General features: G+C 40.5%; 2 protein-coding genes across 2 annotated transcripts; one reads left to right on the top strand and one right to left on the bottom strand.

Annotated features, from left to right (window-relative positions):
* Window positions 1-3448: 3448 nt before the first annotated feature.
* Window positions 3449-6928, top strand: RB195_013775 (uncharacterized protein; the record flags this gene model as incomplete). The annotated part of the gene is made up of 3 exons (XM_064203759.1): window positions 3449-3630; window positions 5617-5782; window positions 6809-6928. 3 exons carry the CDS (start codon window positions 3449-3451, stop codon window positions 6926-6928), a joined length of 468 nt encoding a protein of 155 aa, XP_064059640.1.
* Window positions 6929-12282: 5354 nt separating this feature from the next.
* RB195_013774 (uncharacterized protein) lies at window positions 12283-12489 on the bottom strand (the record flags this gene model as incomplete). The annotated part of the gene is made up of 1 exon (XM_064203758.1): window positions 12283-12489. The coding sequence occupies one exon, from the start codon at window positions 12487-12489 to the stop codon at window positions 12283-12285; it is 207 nt and encodes a 68-aa protein (XP_064059639.1).
* Window positions 12490-21531: the final 9042 nt, after the last annotated feature.

Below are 21531 nucleotides of genomic sequence, written 5' to 3'. Positions count from 1 at the left end.
ACAATGTGAAATTTTCAAAGTACATCTGTGTCAACAACCGTGATATTATTCAACCACTCGGCGGGGAGCTGACAATTTTGCACGAACAATACGCAATTACATAGCGTGACGACAGATAATTTTTTTTAAGAATTTCGATCGCCATCTTTTTGTTCATCATTTGACAGGTTCGAGAAGAAGAGGAGAAGGTGGACAGACAATCCAAGAAAAAAATCGCTCTGCTTATCACAGGCGAAGAGACAAAGACGTAGAAATTCCGAGGTCGTAATCTTTGCAAATCAACGCCAAGCTGGACTTAAATATCTCCGAACTAGTAAATATTCTGCTGCAAAATCTGCTTAAGAAACATTTCTAAAAATCGTTGCTACTAGCTGAAAGGTTCAATGTTGACCCAAAAAGAAAAAATCAAAGAACGTCCACTTACGAAATTGGGTATAGGTATACAGCGACAAAGTCGACGGGGCGTGTGGTCTAAGAAAAAAACAAACCGAGACTGAGTTCACATGTGCCAGTAGATGAACACAAAGATAATGAATAGCAGCTGGTTGTATGCGATGACCATTCAGATAACGCTGGCAAGACTTTAATGCTTTAAAGGCATCGTATTAGGAAACAGACAGTTGGAAAACCTGCGATTAGGTATAGAGTTAGAGGTGTATGTAGTAAGGTCACACTCACTCTTCTTTGATCGTCGTAAAAAACGGCGTCTGATCCTTCGAGGTACGCGAAAATGCGCCACAGTGGTGCACGCGCCGCATCCACGACCGAGCGGTCATAAATCAATGAGGTCTCCTCAACAGCTTGTTCCAGTGAAACCAATGAATAGAGTGCTGAGGGAACCTGAGTGAACAGGGGACACGTTCTACGGTACCTCGTACGAAACAAGGCGGCTCCCACGCCGTTTTTCAGAAAGAGTTGAGTTGAGAGTGAGCGGGACCACTCTTACATTCCTTGTATGCACCTCGAACGCCGTAGGTCCCCACAGGTTTCTGAACGATGTCATTTTCGTGATGCGCTGCCTTCAACGACAGGATGTACGTATTGACGTTCGATATCGTTTGACACTTTCGACTATGTGCAAATTTAATTTTGAGAGTTGATCTATTATTCGATTTCTTATTATTTTATTATTTTGATTTATTAACTTCTTTAATTTTATCCATTTTATTTTGAAGTAAAAATTAGCGACACATCAAATATTTACAGAAAATGCTACTTCTCGAAGCACGACCAACGAATTGGTTATATGGTCATCAAATTTTTGAATCGGATTTTTTTGAGTTAAGTTAAATTTTTGAATTTATGGGCTCACGTTAAAGTTAGAGTTGTTAGAAGTGTGTGATACGACGGTGAGTCACGCAATCGGCATGTTGTGTAGACTCAGATAATGAGTAATGAGAATTATAGAAGAATATGAGAAGTAGAAGTAGAAGAGAGCTTCAGTCTGTAACTCACACAAAAGGTGATATGAAAAATTCAAAAAATAAAAAAGATTTACATTCATATGAAAATTGACTCGTTGATGTCAAGGGCATTGCGCTAAGATCACGTTGGACTCTCGACTTCAATTCGCTAGGCAAACATGAAAACACGGATTCCCATCGTAGAAGACGCCGAGTCGGAAGTTGTACTAAGCTCGATGTTTACACGACGTTTTTGTGTACATTTCGAAAACCTCACATATTTTTCAAATAAAATAATAAAGCTCACAAGATTTAGCAACAGATCTTGCGACTTTAACCCGAAGTCCTTCTCTCGGGTAGCAAAATTTCATTCAAAAAAGATGAGGTCACAGCAGTTAGATCTCAACACTGCAATAACAAAAGACCCTTAAGGAATCTTCCGTACTCTCTGATGCGGAATAGGGAATCGCCAATTTACGAAACGTATTGACGACAGTAGTCCAGAAAAACAATAGAAAAAAATGTCATGAAAAAGATTACGTTGAATAAAAGCAATAAGAGTAGAACCAAAAGGAAAGAAGAGAAAAGAAAAAAAAAGTCGACAATAACTCCGCCTTTCCTGACATTTTCATGGTATTCTGAATTTTGTATTATTAACGGATAAGTGCGGGATTTTTAAGCCGTCAGAGCAAACATAAAAATATTCAAATTATTTTGAAAACAATGATGTGATATTAACGTCATTTTTTGGTTTGAGCTTATTTAGTACATCCTCATGAATGCAAGAGAATGGTTCTGAAACAATGGGCTAAAATGTGGATGTTGAGTGACGCCTCACTCCATCAACTTAGCCGCGTAAGAATGAATTAAACGAGCGAGTGCTTCGTTTAATCCCATTCTCATTTCATCGCAAATAACTGGGTTGTCAGCCTGAAAATAAATACTTTCCATATGGAATGGCGGATAGTTTAATGAGAGGGAGGATGTGCGGCCGAACTGAGGCGATTAATGAGTTCAGATGTCTCAATATACAAACAATAGCTATAAAAGGAATGAAAATAACAGTAAGACTTTCCAAATCACCCCGAAATCTCAGGAAAAAATGTTAGAGTATCCCCCTTGCGGATGAAACTGTTTGAGGCTAGGCTTATGTAAAGCGCCAGTTCTCTTCTTGCTATCTGACGCCTTAATGTGACGCCAAGAAATCCACCTCTTTCACAAAACCCACTGTAGTGAATAATCATGAGTCCAAAGAGGAATCTACGGAGGAAACATGGAAATGTGAAGCAGAAAACTAAGAAATATGAGGCAAGGAAACAAAAAAAAAAGAAAAAATAATGACATCGCCGTTCACATTCAGTTGAACCTTAAAAACAAATCCAAATAGACAGACATATGTAACAACTAAGCTATCATCAAAATTCCTTCTCCATCCCGCATTCCTTAGTAACTGCAGTCTATCCGTACGTAGCGTTACTCTTTCTGCATGAAAGTCAACTTTTTCGAACGCAAAACCTTCACTATAAGGGAAACTGCAACCAAAATTCCGTAAAATTTCATTTTTTTCTTTCCCTTTTTGTTTTTCCTAGGATTTTTTGCCTAAAAAAATTTAAAAAATGTGTTTTTAAAGATACATAGAAAGGAAGGATTATATGTTCTAAGATATAAGAACGAGCTCATGTCATCCTTACTGTCCTTGTTTAAACTTTTAAAAAACGCTTTAAAATATTTCGAATGCCTATCGCATGATGGAAATGGCTGTGAATCAGTAATGAGGAAATTCCTGGAGAAAGTTGCTGGGCCGAACGAAATGATTTGAGACTATGACGTGATGTGATCTACCTGAATTTTCTTTGCGTCATTTCTGTCGACGAATATGCTGGTCAAACTGCCCGAACGCTGTACAAGGATCACGCGAACGTCACGAATATGTCACGCCAGTCACTAACGAACAAATGAAGCATAACGGAGCCAGTCTTGAAATAAGAACAGAAATCTTAGCGCAGTGTCGCCTGAAAAGTGCTGGGTGCACAGAAAACTCCAAGATGAATCGCAAGGAAAAGCGTCCCGCCGATAACGCGGAAAATCGCGCCATGAACACAGATGGCTTTTCTGATCCGGATGAAACATCCGAATCATCCGTCTTCGCGATCGATCAGCCAGCGATCATTAACGTTCAGTCGTTCAGGCTTTTCCGCCAAAGCGAGCAGTCACGGAAAGTGGAAAGGTATATAGGTTTAGAGCCTGCCTAGTTGTGGAGAGATTTGATCATTTAGATTCTGAATTGAACCACCCATGCCAGCCCCTGAAGAAAGCAATTTGTTGAGACGGCAGCCAATAAACACAGCTCATCAAAAATCAATACTGCACTATTTGAGCCTTTAATTTAGGAAACAAATTATTCAGAAAGTAAATCATTTATGCAACAAAATAAATTAAACCATAATAGATTCATCTGTGAGACATTTGTAGTGAGGGAAGAGGTCAGAAAATACCTTCTTACTATCGCACGTATACGAATCTGACTGTTATCTGCTCGCGGTGACCCTACTTATAATAAACGCGTTCAGGCATTTAAGTACACGCCCTGGGCACGGTTGAACCGTATGACTTGCACAGTTATATGGTGAATGTTATCCAGATATTGCAGAAAGGTGCTGTTATTCAGTGTACCGCCGAAACGCAACCCATCTGGGTCAAATACCTACAGGGAGAGTCGAATCTTTACTAACAGCCCTCAGTTTCGTTGAAAGCATCACTCCACGAATCTGAGGAGGTACGGATTTCAGGTGGAGTATTCGTAAACGGGATGGGAGACTATGGAGAGGGAGCGATTCCGTCCATTTCTTCCTAATTGCCGTAAAAAACGGCCCGGAAGAAACGGCTTCAGGCGTTCTGGCGCACTATTTTCTACAAGAGGTTCGATTGGAGCGCGCCAGCCTTCGCGGCGCCGCTTATTCCGGGCTGTTTTTTTACGGCAATTAGGAATAAATGGACGGAACCACCACCCTCTCCATAGTCTCCCATCCCGTATACAAATACTCCACCTGAAATCTGCACCACCTCAGATTCGTGATGTGATGCCTTTAAGCTGAACTGTCGGACAGTGTAGACCTGGTGTACTCGGCTAACTTGCCAATAGACAGTTCACGCGAGACGTCGCTTTTCGCAGGATATAGAACAGTAAGGAATAGTTGGATTCTGTAAGAGCTCATGCGGTAGATCAACAATGTTGGGCGGAAGTACGTCCAAAGACGACGCGCCTCGGTGAACATGAGGGACCGCGTCAGGCGATAATATCAGCCCGCCGAATAACTCAAGTCAAGTAAGTGATCATTGCACGGAATGCGCATCATATGTTCCGCAGTATCCATTACGCTGCCCTATGTTCTTTTGGGGAAAAAAGATGTCATTGGCGTCGCAGCAAACCTCTTGCTACTTTACTTCGTCAAAGGCAACCATTACTGAGTTTATAAAAGTAATATCATTATGATTGTGATAATAGAGCAGGATACACAATATGTGCTAAGTTTCAAATTATCATTATTTATCGCATAGATATAAAAACAAGATCGAGAATAAAAAATGAGTAACTGAAGTGGAATAGAAATATTAAAATTAAAAGTGGGAACACTTTCGTTTTTAATAGCATCTTGAGAAAATAGATAAAATAATAAATAAAACGCATAAATAATCTTATAAATACAACAATTTAGCATAAGCATAATTAGCATAATTACGCATAAATGAATAATCAAAACAAGAGTAGTTAGAAGGTTGGGATCATTCAGTAATGAAATAACCACATATACGTTTCTCTCCTACACAACCTTTCTTGCGTTTTTGCTCTTCTTTCGCGTTTAATTTTTCCTCTCAAAACTCTCTAAGTTTTACACCAACTTGAATACTCGGATAAGTACATAGGTTGAATCAGGTTACTAAGTGCAAATAAATAGATAAGCATAAAAATCGCGAGAGCGCCGATTGAAATGGCGGCAGATGTTGGGCGTTGGCTACGCTTCATTAGGTGTTGTTGTTTAGAGGCAGTGTTGACAAGGGATGCTAAATCCTGTGACAAATGGTCGATTAATGGATACTTTCTCCAGAGCTATAATAACATGAAGTAGACAAGAGTCCTTGTGGGACTGTCAAATCCCTCCAGGATCCTTGAAAGCGTTCGTGAATGCCATGATAGATATGTAGAATGATATAGTGACACGAAGCATGCAAATGCGGCTATCATAGAGGGACCATTTGTTATTTTCATTGTGATCACTGCGAGTTCATCACACCTTGTGCTCAACATGGATAAACAATTCCTTTTATGCACTCGAAAACAGGAAAGGAAGCTGCCACCAAATAATGAGCCTCAAGAGCAGGTTCGTTGCCGTAAACACAGAGGACTCCCAGGATTACTTTCAAAAGAATCATCATCCATTCAACACAACCCATTAACGACCACTACTTTCTGTAGAGATCAAGATCGATGATGCGTGGTTGACGAGTTTTTATCCAACTCTTTAAGTTGTCACAATAATTCTGCCAAATTCGAACTAGCCGGCTTTAACCGATGTATCGAGCCGGCGTTTTTACCCGCAGAAACAATTCTGGTACAAAATCATCGGCCTCAGAGTATAAGCTGTCAAAGTATTTTTTTGTTAGCGGAACTGTCTCGAACCACGTCGTTAGAAAAAAAAAATATCTCGCTGGTTGAGCGTCTTTTCCTTCTTTTCCCAGGTTTCAAACCAGTTGAACGCCTTCTCAAAGTACATGTCAAACAGGCTCGAGTTACGTATGAGAAAGCAAAAACAAAGTTCAAAACAAAACAACAAAAACAAAACAAGAAAATGCTGTTTGGTGACAATTATAAGCAGACCTGGAATCAATGGTTGATTTCCGACAAAATGCACTGTTCGCTTTCTGCAGTATTTTGCTTGTGCACTGTGAAAAACTAGCTTAACTAAACTAGTTTTTCTATTCTTTTCCTGAATGGAATATGGATCAGATCAGAAAAACGTAGTACAAAAAACAAAAATGTATGGTGGACTCGAACTCTTTCTTTTTACAATTCCCACCTGAATAAGTATATGTGTAAGATGTAAATGTAAAATTATAGTATGATTGGAAGACATGGAGCTAATCTCACGATGGGAATTTCATTCAAATCTACGTGCTGCGCTATTACCAGCAGCACATTTATCTAATCTTGTTAACAATAGAACACTCTGCATTGCCATTTTTCCAGAAAAATCTGCTTTCTGGTCTCCTCAATCATCATCGTCACTGTCGTAACTTTAGTTTAAAAATAATTCCAGAACTTTCCCTAAAACATCAAATCTACAAACAAATTACATGTTTCTTCTTGCTTAAAATTGCTCACTTTAAGATTGTCAAAATTGTTTTAGTCCAGCTCATGTGGTGAACCACGTGAAGTTAACTGTGTGGGCTTTGCAAAGCTGATTGATACTTCCACGAAGATCATCAAAGAAAAGACCGCTAGCAGAGGATTTGTCTCCAGTGACTGAGTCCGTTGGCCTACCCACAGATTCTAGTGCAGTTTTTTCCAACGTTAGGAGACACTAACGCTGAAACAGTCAGTAGCAGCGGTTTTTACCGACTCAATTGGGGCTCTGTTGTCATCACCTGACGCGGCTACCCGTCGAGGCCTGTCGTCTAAAAGTATAGTTGCCTTAAGGTACGCCCAACCTTTTCGAACTACAGCTTGCACCGAAATTCATCCACTTGATGCTGCTCCACAACTCGCGAGACATGATGTCTCGGAGAGGACTACACGTATGCCTGTCGACAGCGGGCTATCTGAGCCCTCACAATGTCCGACAGTTCAGCTTCAGTTCACAAACGAAGTATTGTTATCAAAGATTCCAGTCTTCCTCTAGGTATTTGGATTATTTTGGTTGTGCGTTGGCAGAGTGTTGGACGAAAGCGCCTTTTTGCAGTACCTTTTGTAACTCCGCGTATAAGTGTGCAAGTTATATAGCTCCTGACCTTCGTAAAGTTCGTGGCTGCGATTCGTGCCCAGAGCGTGTACTCAAACGTTTGGTGCAAGCGGAGCCACTGCAAGCAGGTAGCAATCAGTGGCCGCGCACAACAGTAGCAAGTACTAGTTACAGTAGTGCCTTGTGGAGTATCAAGGTGTCTCTGCTTCCACTTCATGCTTAGTATCCCCACCGACCACAAAAGCGGCCGAATTCGTACTGGCACGGACTCAAAGTGTCTAGCTATAAGAGAAGAGATAAATGGCCTAAGCGGTCGTCTACTGTCTCTGATTCCTGCCCAGCTTTCTAGATGTTAAGTCGAAGGATTCCAAATAAGAGCGGGTAAATGGCGGAAGTGACTACTAGACTATCTATTGAGGTAGCCGTATAGCTCGTCAGCCAACTACTGACGCACATTAATGGATTAACGAGATTCTCACTCTCCCTGACCACTATCTATCTAAATTAAATTCATCATCTTTCTGACTCGTTTACGTAAATTGGACTCAGCGGAGCGTCGAATCTGCATCGTCCCATTGTCATATGTTGTCAACACATTGCGCATTGTCAAAACGAAGTGCTGACGCTTCCGTGTTACTGTCCTACGCCTGAAACTTCATAAGATATTTTGTAATGTATGTATTTATTTACATACATTACAAAATATCTTATCAAGTATCATTTATCTACATACATTACAAAATAAAATATGGGCGGTGTAGTGTAGCGGTTAGAGGTCCCGGTCAGGTTCTGCCTGATCGATCCTCCCGATCAAGTTTCGAATCCGCCCCAGTGGTCACCAAGACTTTCATCCTTCCGCGTCGATAAATTGGTACCAGACTTGTATGGGAGGATAAGAGCACTGACTTGACACATCGGCTTTTCCCCGCAAGTCACTGTATAGGCCAGTTACACGCTAGTAAACCCCAAACGATTCTGAAATGAAGTGAACGCGGGGGCGCATCCTAAACGGATTGATTAACTCCAGAGACTTCATCTTTTATCCTTTAATGTGATTACTTAGCGCTGCGTAATATTTTGTTCTGGTTATCGTGCTATCCTCCGTTCACTACTGCCCACTGCACACTCCTTTGCGACCCTTTTCCCCTGTAACTCTGCATTTACCACCTCCCGATGGGAAAATATCATCACATCTTTGACACTGACTCTATGAAGACCTTCCAGAGTTTGACACCAGCATGACACTGTGAAGAGTCACGAAAGCCGAACCGTGTGTGGAAGACTCTCCCCAACGAAATACCACTGCTTCGTCGACTTTTCATTTATTCTTGGCTTTTTTTACTTATTCACAAATATTGATTACCTATTTCTACTCTTAAACTGGGCATTGTAACTGGAATTTGGATTTTGTCCGGCTTCCAAACATTCATAGATAAGAGTCTAGATTCGTAGCAAATGCTAACGAGCATTACGCATACATTCATTGGTGCTATAAGCATGTTGGTGGCATATTCATTCATTACTCTCCCCTTTCATTTCCTCTACTCATTTTGCTTTATCTTGAGATTCAACCGTTACTGTTGCATTCGATTGCGTTGAGCATTCGTCTACTTCTTGTCTTATGGAAGATTTTTTCACTTGATTGAAGTGCTTCACCATGTGGTATGAGGTATTTAGTGGATGAACCGGCTTAACTACCAGAATTTACGACCAAAACAGCCGGATGCAAATATTTAATATTTTAACGCCTAACAAATCAAACAGAAAAAAATAATCTTAAGTCAAAGATTCAGAAAATAGTATGAAGTTCGAAGAGACTAATGTTTCTCTATTATCACTTCTATCTTTCTTAGTGTCTGGAGAATTTTCTGCAGCAGACAGAAAGTGCAGCATTCCAAAGATAAAAATGTTGTGTCCCTGAAGGCCGAAACGAAACGCAATAGGTAATGTAATTGTCCAGTAAATAACGAGCACTGTAGGTAGCGAGGGAAATCTCCTCTTTTTGAGCGTGAGTATTGCAAGTTCGCGTTTAAATAGCTCTAAGGAGGCAAGGGAGGATTTTTCTTGCAACTTGGGAGATTGAAGCGGAAATGAGCTGCAGAAGAGCGCTTGAAAAAGAAAAAAATATAAAGTTCCAGTAGTGATATCTGATAAGAAAGTGAGTAAGTTCTGATAAGAAGTTTTTTCATGGTAGCCGACACAGATTAAATAGTGAGTGAAAATAGATTAGGTTTAAGCAAACTACAAACTTGTAAAGAAATATAATTTCAGAAATTAGAAGCCTAGAAGTTTCGAGCTCTCCAAAATTATTTTTCGCCCGCATGAGGAGCATATCCACGAGCAATTGGAGCACAGGTGATACAATATAAATTCATATATATACTGCACATTTCGTTGCGGTAGTCCGCAAATTCAGAAAACAGAACGAACTCATTGACAAAGTGTGAATAGTTAAAAAATAAAGATTCATGCTTTATATCTGAATCCACTGTTGCATGAAAATTTCACATGGAAAAATAAATACACGTTCTACGACGTGGGTGCTGTAGACGCACGTGCATGGCTTATGCACCACGTTACAAGCACCATTCACAATCAGCAACGAATACACGTATTTTCCAGTATGTTTATGTATTTTCCATGCGCTTTGTCGTCTCAAAATCAACAAAGGATTATGCCCAGCGATCCGCTTATATGTATAGATAAAGTCTCGGTTACACACAAAGGACTAGTGATCGTTTAGGATAGTAATACTAACCGACTAGAGATTTGGGTTACAATCCCGTCACCTATCCCACACCCTCTACTCCTTTGTTTATTTTTATTTTTTTTCCTTGATCCATATAACAAGTACAAATTCCCTCCAAGTTACAATTTTTGTAACTTGGGCAATAATTTCGCGTGTTGACCTATGCAATGAGTTGGGAGGGTGAGGGGCAACTGTTGATCAAGTTAGTGTTTTTATCCATCCAGACAAGTCTGGTACCAATTTATCGACCCCTGAGGGATGAAAAGCTTGGTTTGCACTAGAGCGGTCTCGAATAATAGTGCTTCCATTATTTGTTTGAGTCGTAGCCAAGAGTAGTGGTATAACGCTAACGTCTCGGCGTCTCTACCTACGGCGAATTTCCAAAGGCTAGGGATCGTAAAGGATTTATATTCTCCGCCTCGTTACCCTACAGAATGTATTGAGTAGGTTCACACTAATGAACAACACATCAATTGATGCTTACCTCATGCATTAAAAGTGTAGCAGATCACCTTCTAACACAATTATAAATCACAAAGGTTTCACCATCAGGAAACCTCAAGGCACCATTAGTGCCTAATCATGGGTACTGCAAATTCCAACAATTTCTAACTGCGTGGTTTCCCTAGAGATAGAATTACGGGTACCGATTAAAGGCATCACCCCACGAATCTGAGGTGGTACGGATTTCAGGTGGAGTATTCGTATACGGCATAGTAGATTATGGAGGAGGTGATACCGTACCACATCAGATTCGTGGGGTGATGTCTTTAAAGGTATGAGTCTGACCACGCTTCTTCCTGATCGTCCTGAAACGGTGTGGAAAAGACCTGTTTGTACTATTTTTTCCAGGAGTATCTGATGACGTCACCTTTGCATGCGCGCCGATTTCCACAGCAGTATGATCATTGGTTTTAAGTGAATAGACCACAATAGAATAGAATAGAATAGAATAGAATAGAATAGAATAGGGAAATCCTATTGATTGCTCGATTATTTCGTTCGCTCGCTAACTTGCAGACCTGACGGATGTGCAGCGTTAACGCGTCGTAAGGCGCCTCGTTGGAAAATTCGTAAAGAAGGGCCGCTACGTTCATCAAAACGATTGGCGAGAATGGAGCGTAATCACGCTCATGCTCGTAATCTAGACTACTAACCCTACCTTTCCTTGGAGAGATCCCAACGTCATTAATTTCGTAGTATGCTTCTTTCAAATGAGCAGAGTGATTCAAAGTTGAGTTATTGCAGACCGGCTGATTACATCGTTTCACAAGTCGAGCCGTCTTTCCACTGCCCTTGCGGGTTGCAGCAAAATTTGTAAAAGCTCCGAAATAACGGTTGAGGTTACGATCTTGTCCTTCGAGAGTTCAGCATCATAGCACGTAAAATATTAGAGGTTTGAGGGATTGAAGAACTACTCAACGTTGAAAAATGAGTGCATCGCAATCATGAAGGAACAACCCGTAAGAATACTGTTGTGGGTCCCATTTACGAAGCGGTCCGCTAGCCTTCGTTAAAGAAACTTTTGTGATTCGTGTGGTACAAAGTGGTGTGCTACGTTACCAGTTCTATCAAAAAAGTTAAGCGCTAGCTGATATCTTCTCTTTTTATGCGAAGTGTTTGAGTGATTTCTGCAGGGTGATGAGATGTTTAAAGGCATCATCCCACGAATCTGTGGTGCTGCAGATTTCAGGTGGAGTATTCTTATGAGGGATAGTAGATTATGGAGAGGAGGGTGATTCTGTCTATTTCTTGCTAATTGGCGTAAAAAACGGAAGATGCGGCGCGCTCCAATCGAACTCCTTGTAGAAAATATCGCGAAACCGTATCTTCCGGGCCGTTTTTTTACGGCAATTGGGAAGAAATGGACGGAATTACCCATCTCTCCATAATCTACGATCCAGTATACAAATACTCCAATGAAATCCGTACCATCTCAGAGTCGTGCGGTGATGCCTTTAAGAGGAAAAGTCACTTTGCTCTGATTTGTTATGTTCTGTCGAAGGCAAACTTCGAAACGTCTAGCTACTAGTGTATATTAATGCCCATTTTAGCTACAAATAAATTGGAAACTTAGTCAAAACTATGTATTCAATATAAAAGAATTCAAGACTAGATAGAAATGAACACTGTACAATAATAATTTGTTTTGGAACTTTTCACTTACTACTACTTAGATACTTAGATGACCCGCCTTCACAGGACGTAGCACCTCTTCAACTCGTTTCGTTCCCTCGCTATTGTCATCCAAGGTGTTCTCAAGTTTGGTGAGTGATGTTGACGAGGTCCTTGAGCCATATCCAGCTGAGCTCTTAGCTGGTCCATGCAGCGAACATCTCACTCTACCTATTTGACGGTCTCTCTTGATGGCGTCTAGCATCTCTTGAATCTACTCCAGCGATCTTCTATCATCGACTCTTCTCATGTATCCGGCCCATCAGTGCTTTACTTTCGATGTATATTCCGCTGGGTCACGAAGACGGACATTGCTCGTAAGTCGAAGCTGCGAAGAATGGCTACGACGTCTCCGCTGCGTAACAGAACGCTGGAAGAACTGTCAAATCAAACAGAGGGGCATGGAGATCTTGGTCCGTCAGTTGGTTTAAAGCTTCCTTGACGAGAGCGAATGCTGCCCACGCTGCTGTCATCCTTCTATTCAGTTCTTCTTTCTAGTCGTTTTCCATATTCATGAAGCGTCCTAAGTACTGTCCATGTTCGACTGTCTTTGTTAGTCGTTGTTTAATAAAGGCGATCAATAACAATCTTGGCTACAGCTCAGGAAAATCAATTTAAAACTACGTCCTAAGTACGTATGACGAAGCTTTCACGATTTGGGACCCTTCAAGTTGTACTCCCACAGTAGGCGTTCTTTATGGACTGTGTCATCTTTCTGTTTATTCGCAGTTCTATTCTCTTCCCTGCACCGTTCAATTCGTTGAGCATCGTTTCTGCTTCACTGGTACTTCTGTGGACGATGTCGTCTGCAGAACGAAGGTTGGAGAGGGCTCCTCCATCAACACGTATGCCCCTTTCTTCCCAAGAAAGTAATTTAATTATCTATTGCAGTGAACAGCTTCGGCGATATAGTATCGCCTTGTCGTACCCCTTTCCAATGGTGATAGTGAGGGGGGTGGAAAAGCTGTATAATGGTAATGCAATGATCTTAAGTATGAACTACGATCTATGACGGATGCTGCGATCAACTTTTCACTACTGAGAATAAAAAATCAAGAGGCATTCACAACCAGCGGAGTTAAAAAAAAAACCGTAAAATTTAAGGGGAGGAACCGAATGAATGGAAATGAGAGAAGCCAAAAAACACTTTATTTTAGGAAACTCTAGGAAAGGAAAGGTGAAACATTCCAATCAGTTTTGCATAAATTTTACAGATTCATCAAAATTCAAAATGCATCTAAATTCCATTTCGCATGCACAGAATTGATTTTTTTCTGTTCAGTGGAAGAAAAACTGAATAGAGCACATCAGTCTTGCGTCGCATTGCTGCTAAGGCCACCGTCTAGAAAGATGTACAATGAAATAAGCACTATTTTATCTGAATGGGTGATCTGGAAACAGTCGAACAGCAAAGGGAAGTGGACAGTAATTGGAGCCATGGAGAGCACAAGCGCAATGAAAACATACATTTAGTGTATGTATTCTGAGTAGAGAAGTTTTGCGATCAAAACAGGACTGTGCGACGTGTGCCGGTTATCAATGTGAAGCAAGAGGCAAAATTGTTAAGACTCTTTATTACGGCTAACACGTCAAATTTGTCGCCTTGGTCGGAGCCTGGGAAGTCAGAACATTTGTAACAAATTCTCTCAAATGCCTCATTAAGAACTATTCATTATCCCATGAGATATGACACCCGAAACCAAGAACCAAACGAGCCCAAGTTGTTGTGTTTACCTAAGCAGCCGCGTAGCCGCGGTGTCAGCGGACCTTCGCGTGATAGAATCGCTCCGAAAATACTAATTAGGATGCGACCCATATGATCCCGCAGATCAAAACTCGCAAAGGTCTCGATACAGAACCAGCTCGTCTGTCATGGATATGCATCTTTATTACGGCTAACTGCATGCTATGCAAGTAGCGTAAACAGTCACGGCTCTCATTTTACATTGATACTCGACAAGTTGCAGTAATTATGCCAAGGTTCAAGGAAGTTCAAACTTTAACGCTTCTAGTAGCGTTTGTTTCTCAAAGTGTTGAAAAAGCTGATGGCAAAAAGAAAAACTGATGGTATCACATCAACGAAAGACTCCAATACGAGGTCAATGAAGGTGTTACCCCTCCTATCTTCTAGGCAGTTTTGACTATCACAGTATTGGTCTTCCATGCGTAAAGTGCCTCTTTGCTTTTCAGCGCGGGAGCCGACGATGAACATGACATGACGCAGTGTAACTCTTTTGCTCCAACTCTTCAGAATTCTCAGCATCCAGAACTGTTAGAGGATATCAAGCAGCGCCTACAGTCTGCATGTGCCTCATACAGGTTGCGAACTGAAATAGGAAAAACTCGCAGGAATTCTCCATTTTTTGAAATAAGGATGATCTTCCAGGAAAATATTTGAATTTGTCGATAACTCCCATGTTAACCTTCTGCTATTTTAATTACTGTTTTTCTTTTGTCATCTCACGTACGGGTTATGTATCATCGCGTGAATTCTAGCGTCATTTTTGAAATATCTCGTTCCTGATGGAGTTTCAAAGAAAAAGTTCAGCTGCTGTCCTCATGGTAGCTATTGTGACTACTACAAAATTATGAAATACGCAGAATAAAGGCCAGCTTACCAAATTCAAAGGAAGAAACCTCGTCAAGCTTCCAAAACGTCGGGACGACTCTCAAGAGAATTAAGAGTCGGAATAAGGAAAAGGAAATAGGGAGGAAGAAGAAAATTAAGTGCTGCTCTAAGATCTGGCACGATTTGGTTTTTGGTTGCTCCTTTGGGATATGTGAATAAAGAAATGAACGAATTTAGATCCGACCAGTAGTTCCACTTTGGTGTACATGAACGATGAAGTCACATGAGTAAAATCAAGTTCAGATTTCAAGAAAAAAAATTTCGCCTGAGCAGCATCTGAGTGGCAACACAAAGTGCTTTTCAATTCACTTTTTTTAAAGGGTTTTCTCACAAGTATATTTTTCATAAATGTGGATCTGCTTAAATCGAGACGGTTGTGTTATCGAATTCCAGAGCATTGAGAGCTAAGAAAAGGTCAATCGGAAAAAGAAGTCCACTTCTATATGGTATATTTCAGTGGGAAAACGGAATTATATGAAAGAGAATACCAGTAATGGTAAAATAATAAAATCAAGCATAATCTGGAACGACGCCTAAGAAAGATCCAGCTAAAAGAAGAAACTGCGACCTGAATCAGATTTTGAAAACTTTGATTTAGAAAAACATAAATAAGAGATGTTCAAAAGACATATCTGAATGAAGAGAATTTAATACTCTTTCAGTAAAATTAGTGGAAATAAAAATAACGCTGGTTAAACTATTCTAAAAAGGCATGTTACTCTCGTCAGTAGCTTCAAAATTCCAACTTAAAGGCATCACCCCACGATTCTGAGGTGGTACTGATTTCAGGTGGAGTATTCGTATACGGGACAGGAGATTATGGAGAGGGGTGTGATTCCTTCCATTTCTTCCTAATTGCCGTAAAAAACAGTCCGGAAGATGCGGCGTGTGCACACGGCTGGCGCGCTCCAATCAAACTCATTGTAGAAAATAGTGCGCCAGAGCGCCCTTCCGGGCCGTTTTTTACGGCAATTAGGAAGAAATGAACGGAATCATCCTTCTATCAATAATCTACGATCCTGTATACGAATACTCAACCTGAAATCGGCACCACCTCAGATTCGTGGTATGCTGCCTTTAAATCAAATATAGAAAAGAGCACATATGTTAGCCCTACGATCCCAGTAGCTGAGCGATTTCGACCACACCAAAGCACAGGACGGAGGTATTAGGTACAAAACGGGAAAATGGTCGCGTTGCGAAAGACGCGTTGCGGTCATGCTTGGAAGTATAATTATCGGCGACCATATCGCGCCGTTCAGAGAATTAAACCATCTTAGGTGTTCCAAGCAGAAAAAAATACCAATTTTTTTCCTACTTTTGCACGTTTACTTATTGTTTATAATTATATAATTTATAACTATAATATAATTATAAGTATAGCAGTGATATAAACATATGAATAAGAGAAATTTCAGGACCGGACAAAGTACCAATTAATTCGTCGTTCGGGTGTAGCAGAGTCGGTAAGGTTTTCGGTGGCGGATCCACGGTCCACTGTCGGAAACTGTTTCAGAGTCAGACAAAGTTTTCGTAACACCGCCATCGATAAGTTGCTACCGTCCACCTGCTACTTGTCTGAGAGGATAAAAACACTGATCTGACACAAAGGCAGCCCGCCGCTGGTTACTGTAGGTGTGTACACGCATTTATGAACTTAAAACAATTTTGAATAGAAGTCGAATGGGCACGCGGATGCGTCACAAAGGGATTAATCAACGTCGTTCCGTGAATTTTTCATCTTTTTTTTTTGTTCTGAGGCAGATCGTCAAGCACAGTAAATATGTAAGTGTGTAAGTAACTAGATAATGAGCAGCCACGCAGATGGATATTTTCAATAGCAGTAACACCGAGGATTTGCGTCAAAGAGAAAAATGAAAAACTCATCTATAGAGCTGTGATTATCAGGGAATAAATTAAGGACAATGGGAAAAGGACAAATATATAAAAACTTGCAAAAAAATGTGTCTAGATGTCTAGAACGAATACCGTGAATATATCAACGTGAGGTGTGTCAACCCTAATGAGAGCCACACGTAACAACACAAACGCATCATCATCGACAACATCAGAAGCCTTTCGATAGGATTTATTACGAATATTAGAGGATTCAGAACCAGTTCCGAACACAAAATCACACGTTCTGGCAGCACATGCTCTGACAACAGGATGAGAGCGCTTTTGGTCTGATTTAACGAGCACCGATGGCATTGATTGATAGAAGTTTGATTTCACTTCAATTTGACCTGTAGGTCATACTCTGGAGTGGGAAACTGTGCAGCGGTGCAGAACAAGTGCAGCAACTGTACAAATGAGAGCTTGATTAATATTTTTTAATCAATTCTTCAACAACTGTGAGTCACTCCTACTGTTTGTAAGCCGAGAAGAGAGAGTAAAACTCAATAATGCAGCTGACACTAAGATTCTATTCTACCAATTCCAAGCTCTGGTTGTTAACATTACCGTAATCAGTGGAACGAAGTTGATTTGATATTTAAAAGTAAACCGCAACTGGTTAATCCTTAAAAGCATCACCCCACGAATCTGGGGTGATACGGATTTCAGAGTATTCGTATACAGGATAGTAGATTATGGAGAGGAAGGTGATTCCGCCCATTTCTTCCTAATTGCCGTAAAAACGGCCCGGAAGATGCGGCGCATGCACGCGGCTGGCGAGCTCCAATCGAACTCCTTGTAGAAAATAATGTACCGGAACGCCGGAATCCGTATCTTCCGGGCCGCTATTTACGGCAATTGGGAAGAAATGGACGGGATCACCCTCCTCTCCATAATCTACTATCCCGTATACGAGTACTCCACCTGAAATCCGTACCACCTCAGATTCGTGGGGTGATGCCTTTAAGTTCAACTCAGTCAAACTTTCTCCGTCGTGGTCTATGCGCGAATTTGCGAACAACCAATCAGTTGCATTAGATCAACTTGAAAAGGAAACAGAAGAAATTAAATTGAGAGAACGACAACAAGAAAAAATTCTAAGGATGCGTTCATTTTAGGAAAACTTTTTCTCTATGTTTTCAACGAATAAAATGAGCATCACCTATAATCCATCATTCCTCTTCCTTATGTGACACCCGTAACGAAGTCAAAATGTATGAAACCAACATTATTCCGCAATAACACCACAAGTAGAATGTATACTCGTCTTCATTTATGTTTACTCGTTCGACCGCTGCGCATCCGCAGCAACTCACAGATTCTCCCTGCTCAGTGCTCGCTTCCTCTCTGCCTTCTCAACTGCATCTAGTACGCACCGCGTTCAAAGATTAATTAATTTACCACAGGAAAATTCAATACATTCATGGAAATGATGGAAAAGATCAAGTCATCGTTACTATAATTGTGAAGAATTGAAGATTGCAATAAACTTAAATTATAAATGTTAAAGTAGGGGCTAATCTTCAGTCCATGTTTTTCACTTTCCTCAGTATTCTTCGTGTCTACTACATATACAAGAAAACAAATATGTAGAGCCTAAAAAACTATCTTTATGAAATGTAAAAAGAGAACAGCTCAACGAAAAATCGGTCACCCTCACAGGTTTTCATATGAAACAAAATTCTGAGGGCGTTTTCATTTTTACAGTTCCGTTCACAATAGGTAGCGCACAATATTGCATATTGTGATACATTCAGCGTAGATGTATTTTGTCATATTTTGGGGAAATTGAACCATTCAGAACATGAGATCCATAAAAATAAAAACTAGACTACGAACGACAACAAGCGATCGAACATTAGTGAGCAGTGCCATAGAAAATATATTCACAGATCCAGTCGAGCACGATTTTTTTTCTCTCATATGATCAATGATCAACAAATGAACTGATGATTATCTATTGAAGCATCTCCAACCCGAGGCATTTGAAAACTTGTTTGAATCACACGATCGATTACTCGTTTTTTTTTTCTATTTTTCTGTTAACTGACAATTCGAGCAGCAAAAGAATGCAACATTGAAAATTTCATAAAAGAAATCCCTTCAATGATGCTTCCTAAAAAGCAAAAATTAGTCCGGATTTTTCCTGAGATTCAAATGTAAGACAAAACAAGGCAGGTAAGATAGTATAGGCATATCTTCGTTTGTGACCTTGAAGTTTTTTGGAGCAGTGCACAACGAGAGCATGGCGCTGACAGTAAAGCAAAAGTGTTTAGCTTGAAATAAAGGAAACCCTTTTTCTTCTGAAAGAATTAGAAATAAACATTTAACGGAAGGATGAAGCAACTGTGTTATTAAAATAAACAATTAAAACGTATACACGTACACAAATGTTTCAGAAGCATAGGAAAATCCAGGAGAAAATCTTTTGACATTTCTGTGAGCAAATGGACTATTGCTCTCTTTAATTTATCAAATATACTCTAGAGTTCACTTTTTCATTTTCTTGTTGGTATTATTTTGGTATTTTTACTGTCAAACCCCTGCCACTATATACTTTCACAATTTCGATCATTTTACTTATTATTAGCCAGCGTCGTCCGTCTGAACGTCCGGCTAAAGCCCGACATGAGACTTTCTGTGGTGTTCGCTCCCGCTCGACATCACTGATTAATGAACATCATGATATATAATAACGGGCTTATTCTGTCACACGTGTGTGTGTGTGTGTGTGTGTGTGTGTGTGTGTGTGTGTGTGTGTGTGTGTGTGTGTGTGTGTGTGTGTGTGTGTGTGTGTGTGTGTGTGTGTGTGTGTGTGTGTGTGTGTGTGTGTGTGTGTGTGTGTGTGTGTGTGTGTGTGTGTGTGTGTGTGTGTGTGTGTGTGTGTGTGTGTGTGTGTGTGTGTGTGTGTGTGTGTGTGTGTGTGTGTGTGTGTGTGTGTGTGTGTGTGTGTGTGTGTGTGTGTGTGTGTGTGTGTGTGTGTGTGTGTGTGTGTGTGTGTGTGTGTGTGTGTGTGTGTGTGTGTGTGTGTGTGTGTGTGTGTGTGTGTGTGTGTGAGTCACGAAATTCAAAAAGGGGGTGCGACGGGTCCACCGGCGTCGCAATGGTGCTCCGGAGCCAGATACCTATAGAAGGGGTTGCGTCGGGTCCACCGGCGTCGGAATGGTTCTCCGGCGCCGTTTCATAGCCGTGGCCACTAGGCTCTTTGTTTTTCACCTTTATTACTCCTCCTCATGCATGCAAACGGCTGCTTAAATAGTAGCAAGATGTTTATGTGATCTGACGTAGAACGTTGTCTTTATCAGTAGGATGATGTCTTTCACGTCATTTCATGCCAAAACATCATTCTTTGATGACTGTTTATAGAAAACAGCAGGAAAACCCATATTTAGCGTGATACTTTTAAATTTTGTCGGCAATGTATTGATAAGGAGTGTTTGAAGCTGAAGTTCGAATGTTCTCCAAATGTAGAAATGACGCGTTTAGAAAGAACACTATGAAATCTTTTGCTTTTAGTTACAATATAAAAAAGGAAAAAAGACTGTTGGAGATACACAAGTCTGATTTCACAGAAAAAGGCATTAATGTTGATTTTCATTGATCAGTGAAGGCGAGCGAAGCAAACACCACAGAAAGTCTGAAGTCTGGCTTTAGCCGAACGCTCAGACTGGTAAATCAATAATAGTGACATTTTCGGTAAATTGTGATTTTCTAACAACGTTTTCTTCTTTTCCTTAAAGGAAATTTAGGCTAAAGATTCATAGTTTTCCTTGTAAACGCGCCAGTTCTACATTTGGAGAACATACAAACTTCACCTTTAAGCACTCTTTCGATACCAATGTAATATAGACACGACTTGGAATCATTACTCAAAGTATAGGATTCCCCCTTGTTTCCCCAACAGTTATCACAGAATGATGTTTCACATAAAATGAAGTGAAGGACATTATCGCACTGATAAAAATAGCGTTCCACATCAGATGTAAACAGTTGGCTACTATATAAGCAGCAGTTGGCATTCAGATTTCCATTTTCTGAAGAACGGAGGTGTCGTAGAGGTAAAAAGCAACGCGGAAAGTGGATACGACTATGAAACGTTTGCAAACTCCAATTTACCTTTCGCGACATGCGCACGAAGTTACTGTGCGATATTTCAGCACCACGACACAGGAATTCGACGCTGTGCGACCCGTCGTACCCCATTTTATGGATATCCGGGGCCGGGGCACCAATCCGATGCCAGTGAACCCGTCGCACCCCCCTTTTCGAATTTCGTAACACATACACATACACACACATACACACATACACACACACACAAACACATACACATACACACACATACACACATACACACACACACAAACACACACACATACACACACACGTGACAGAATAAGCTATTATATATCATGATCATGATATTGAGCTCATAGCAGATAACGGAATTCCAGCACGTGTTAGCAATTTGATCCCTGGAAAATCCTCGCAGGATCCTATGGAATTTGCTATAATATTGGTCTAAAGATAACAAAAATTAAATCAGCATAAAAATCAAAAGTGTAGAGAAAGAAATGCTCTCTTAAACAGCATATTACATGACGCCAAACTCCCTTTTTTGCGCGCGCGAGTTTAATTTGAAAAAAAAAAAACAGTTTTCGATTCAGAATTAAAAGGTTACTTCCGCATCCACCTAATGGAATATTGAGCAGAAGAAAGAGG

The sequence above is a fragment of the Necator americanus genome, chromosome V, assembly GCF_031761385.1.
Source record: "Necator americanus strain Aroian chromosome V, whole genome shotgun sequence".
Classification (NCBI taxonomy): domain Eukaryota; kingdom Metazoa; phylum Nematoda; class Chromadorea; order Rhabditida; family Ancylostomatidae; genus Necator; species Necator americanus.
Note: the sequence above shows the minus strand (reverse complement) of the source record. Positions and strands in the feature narration are given on the sequence as shown.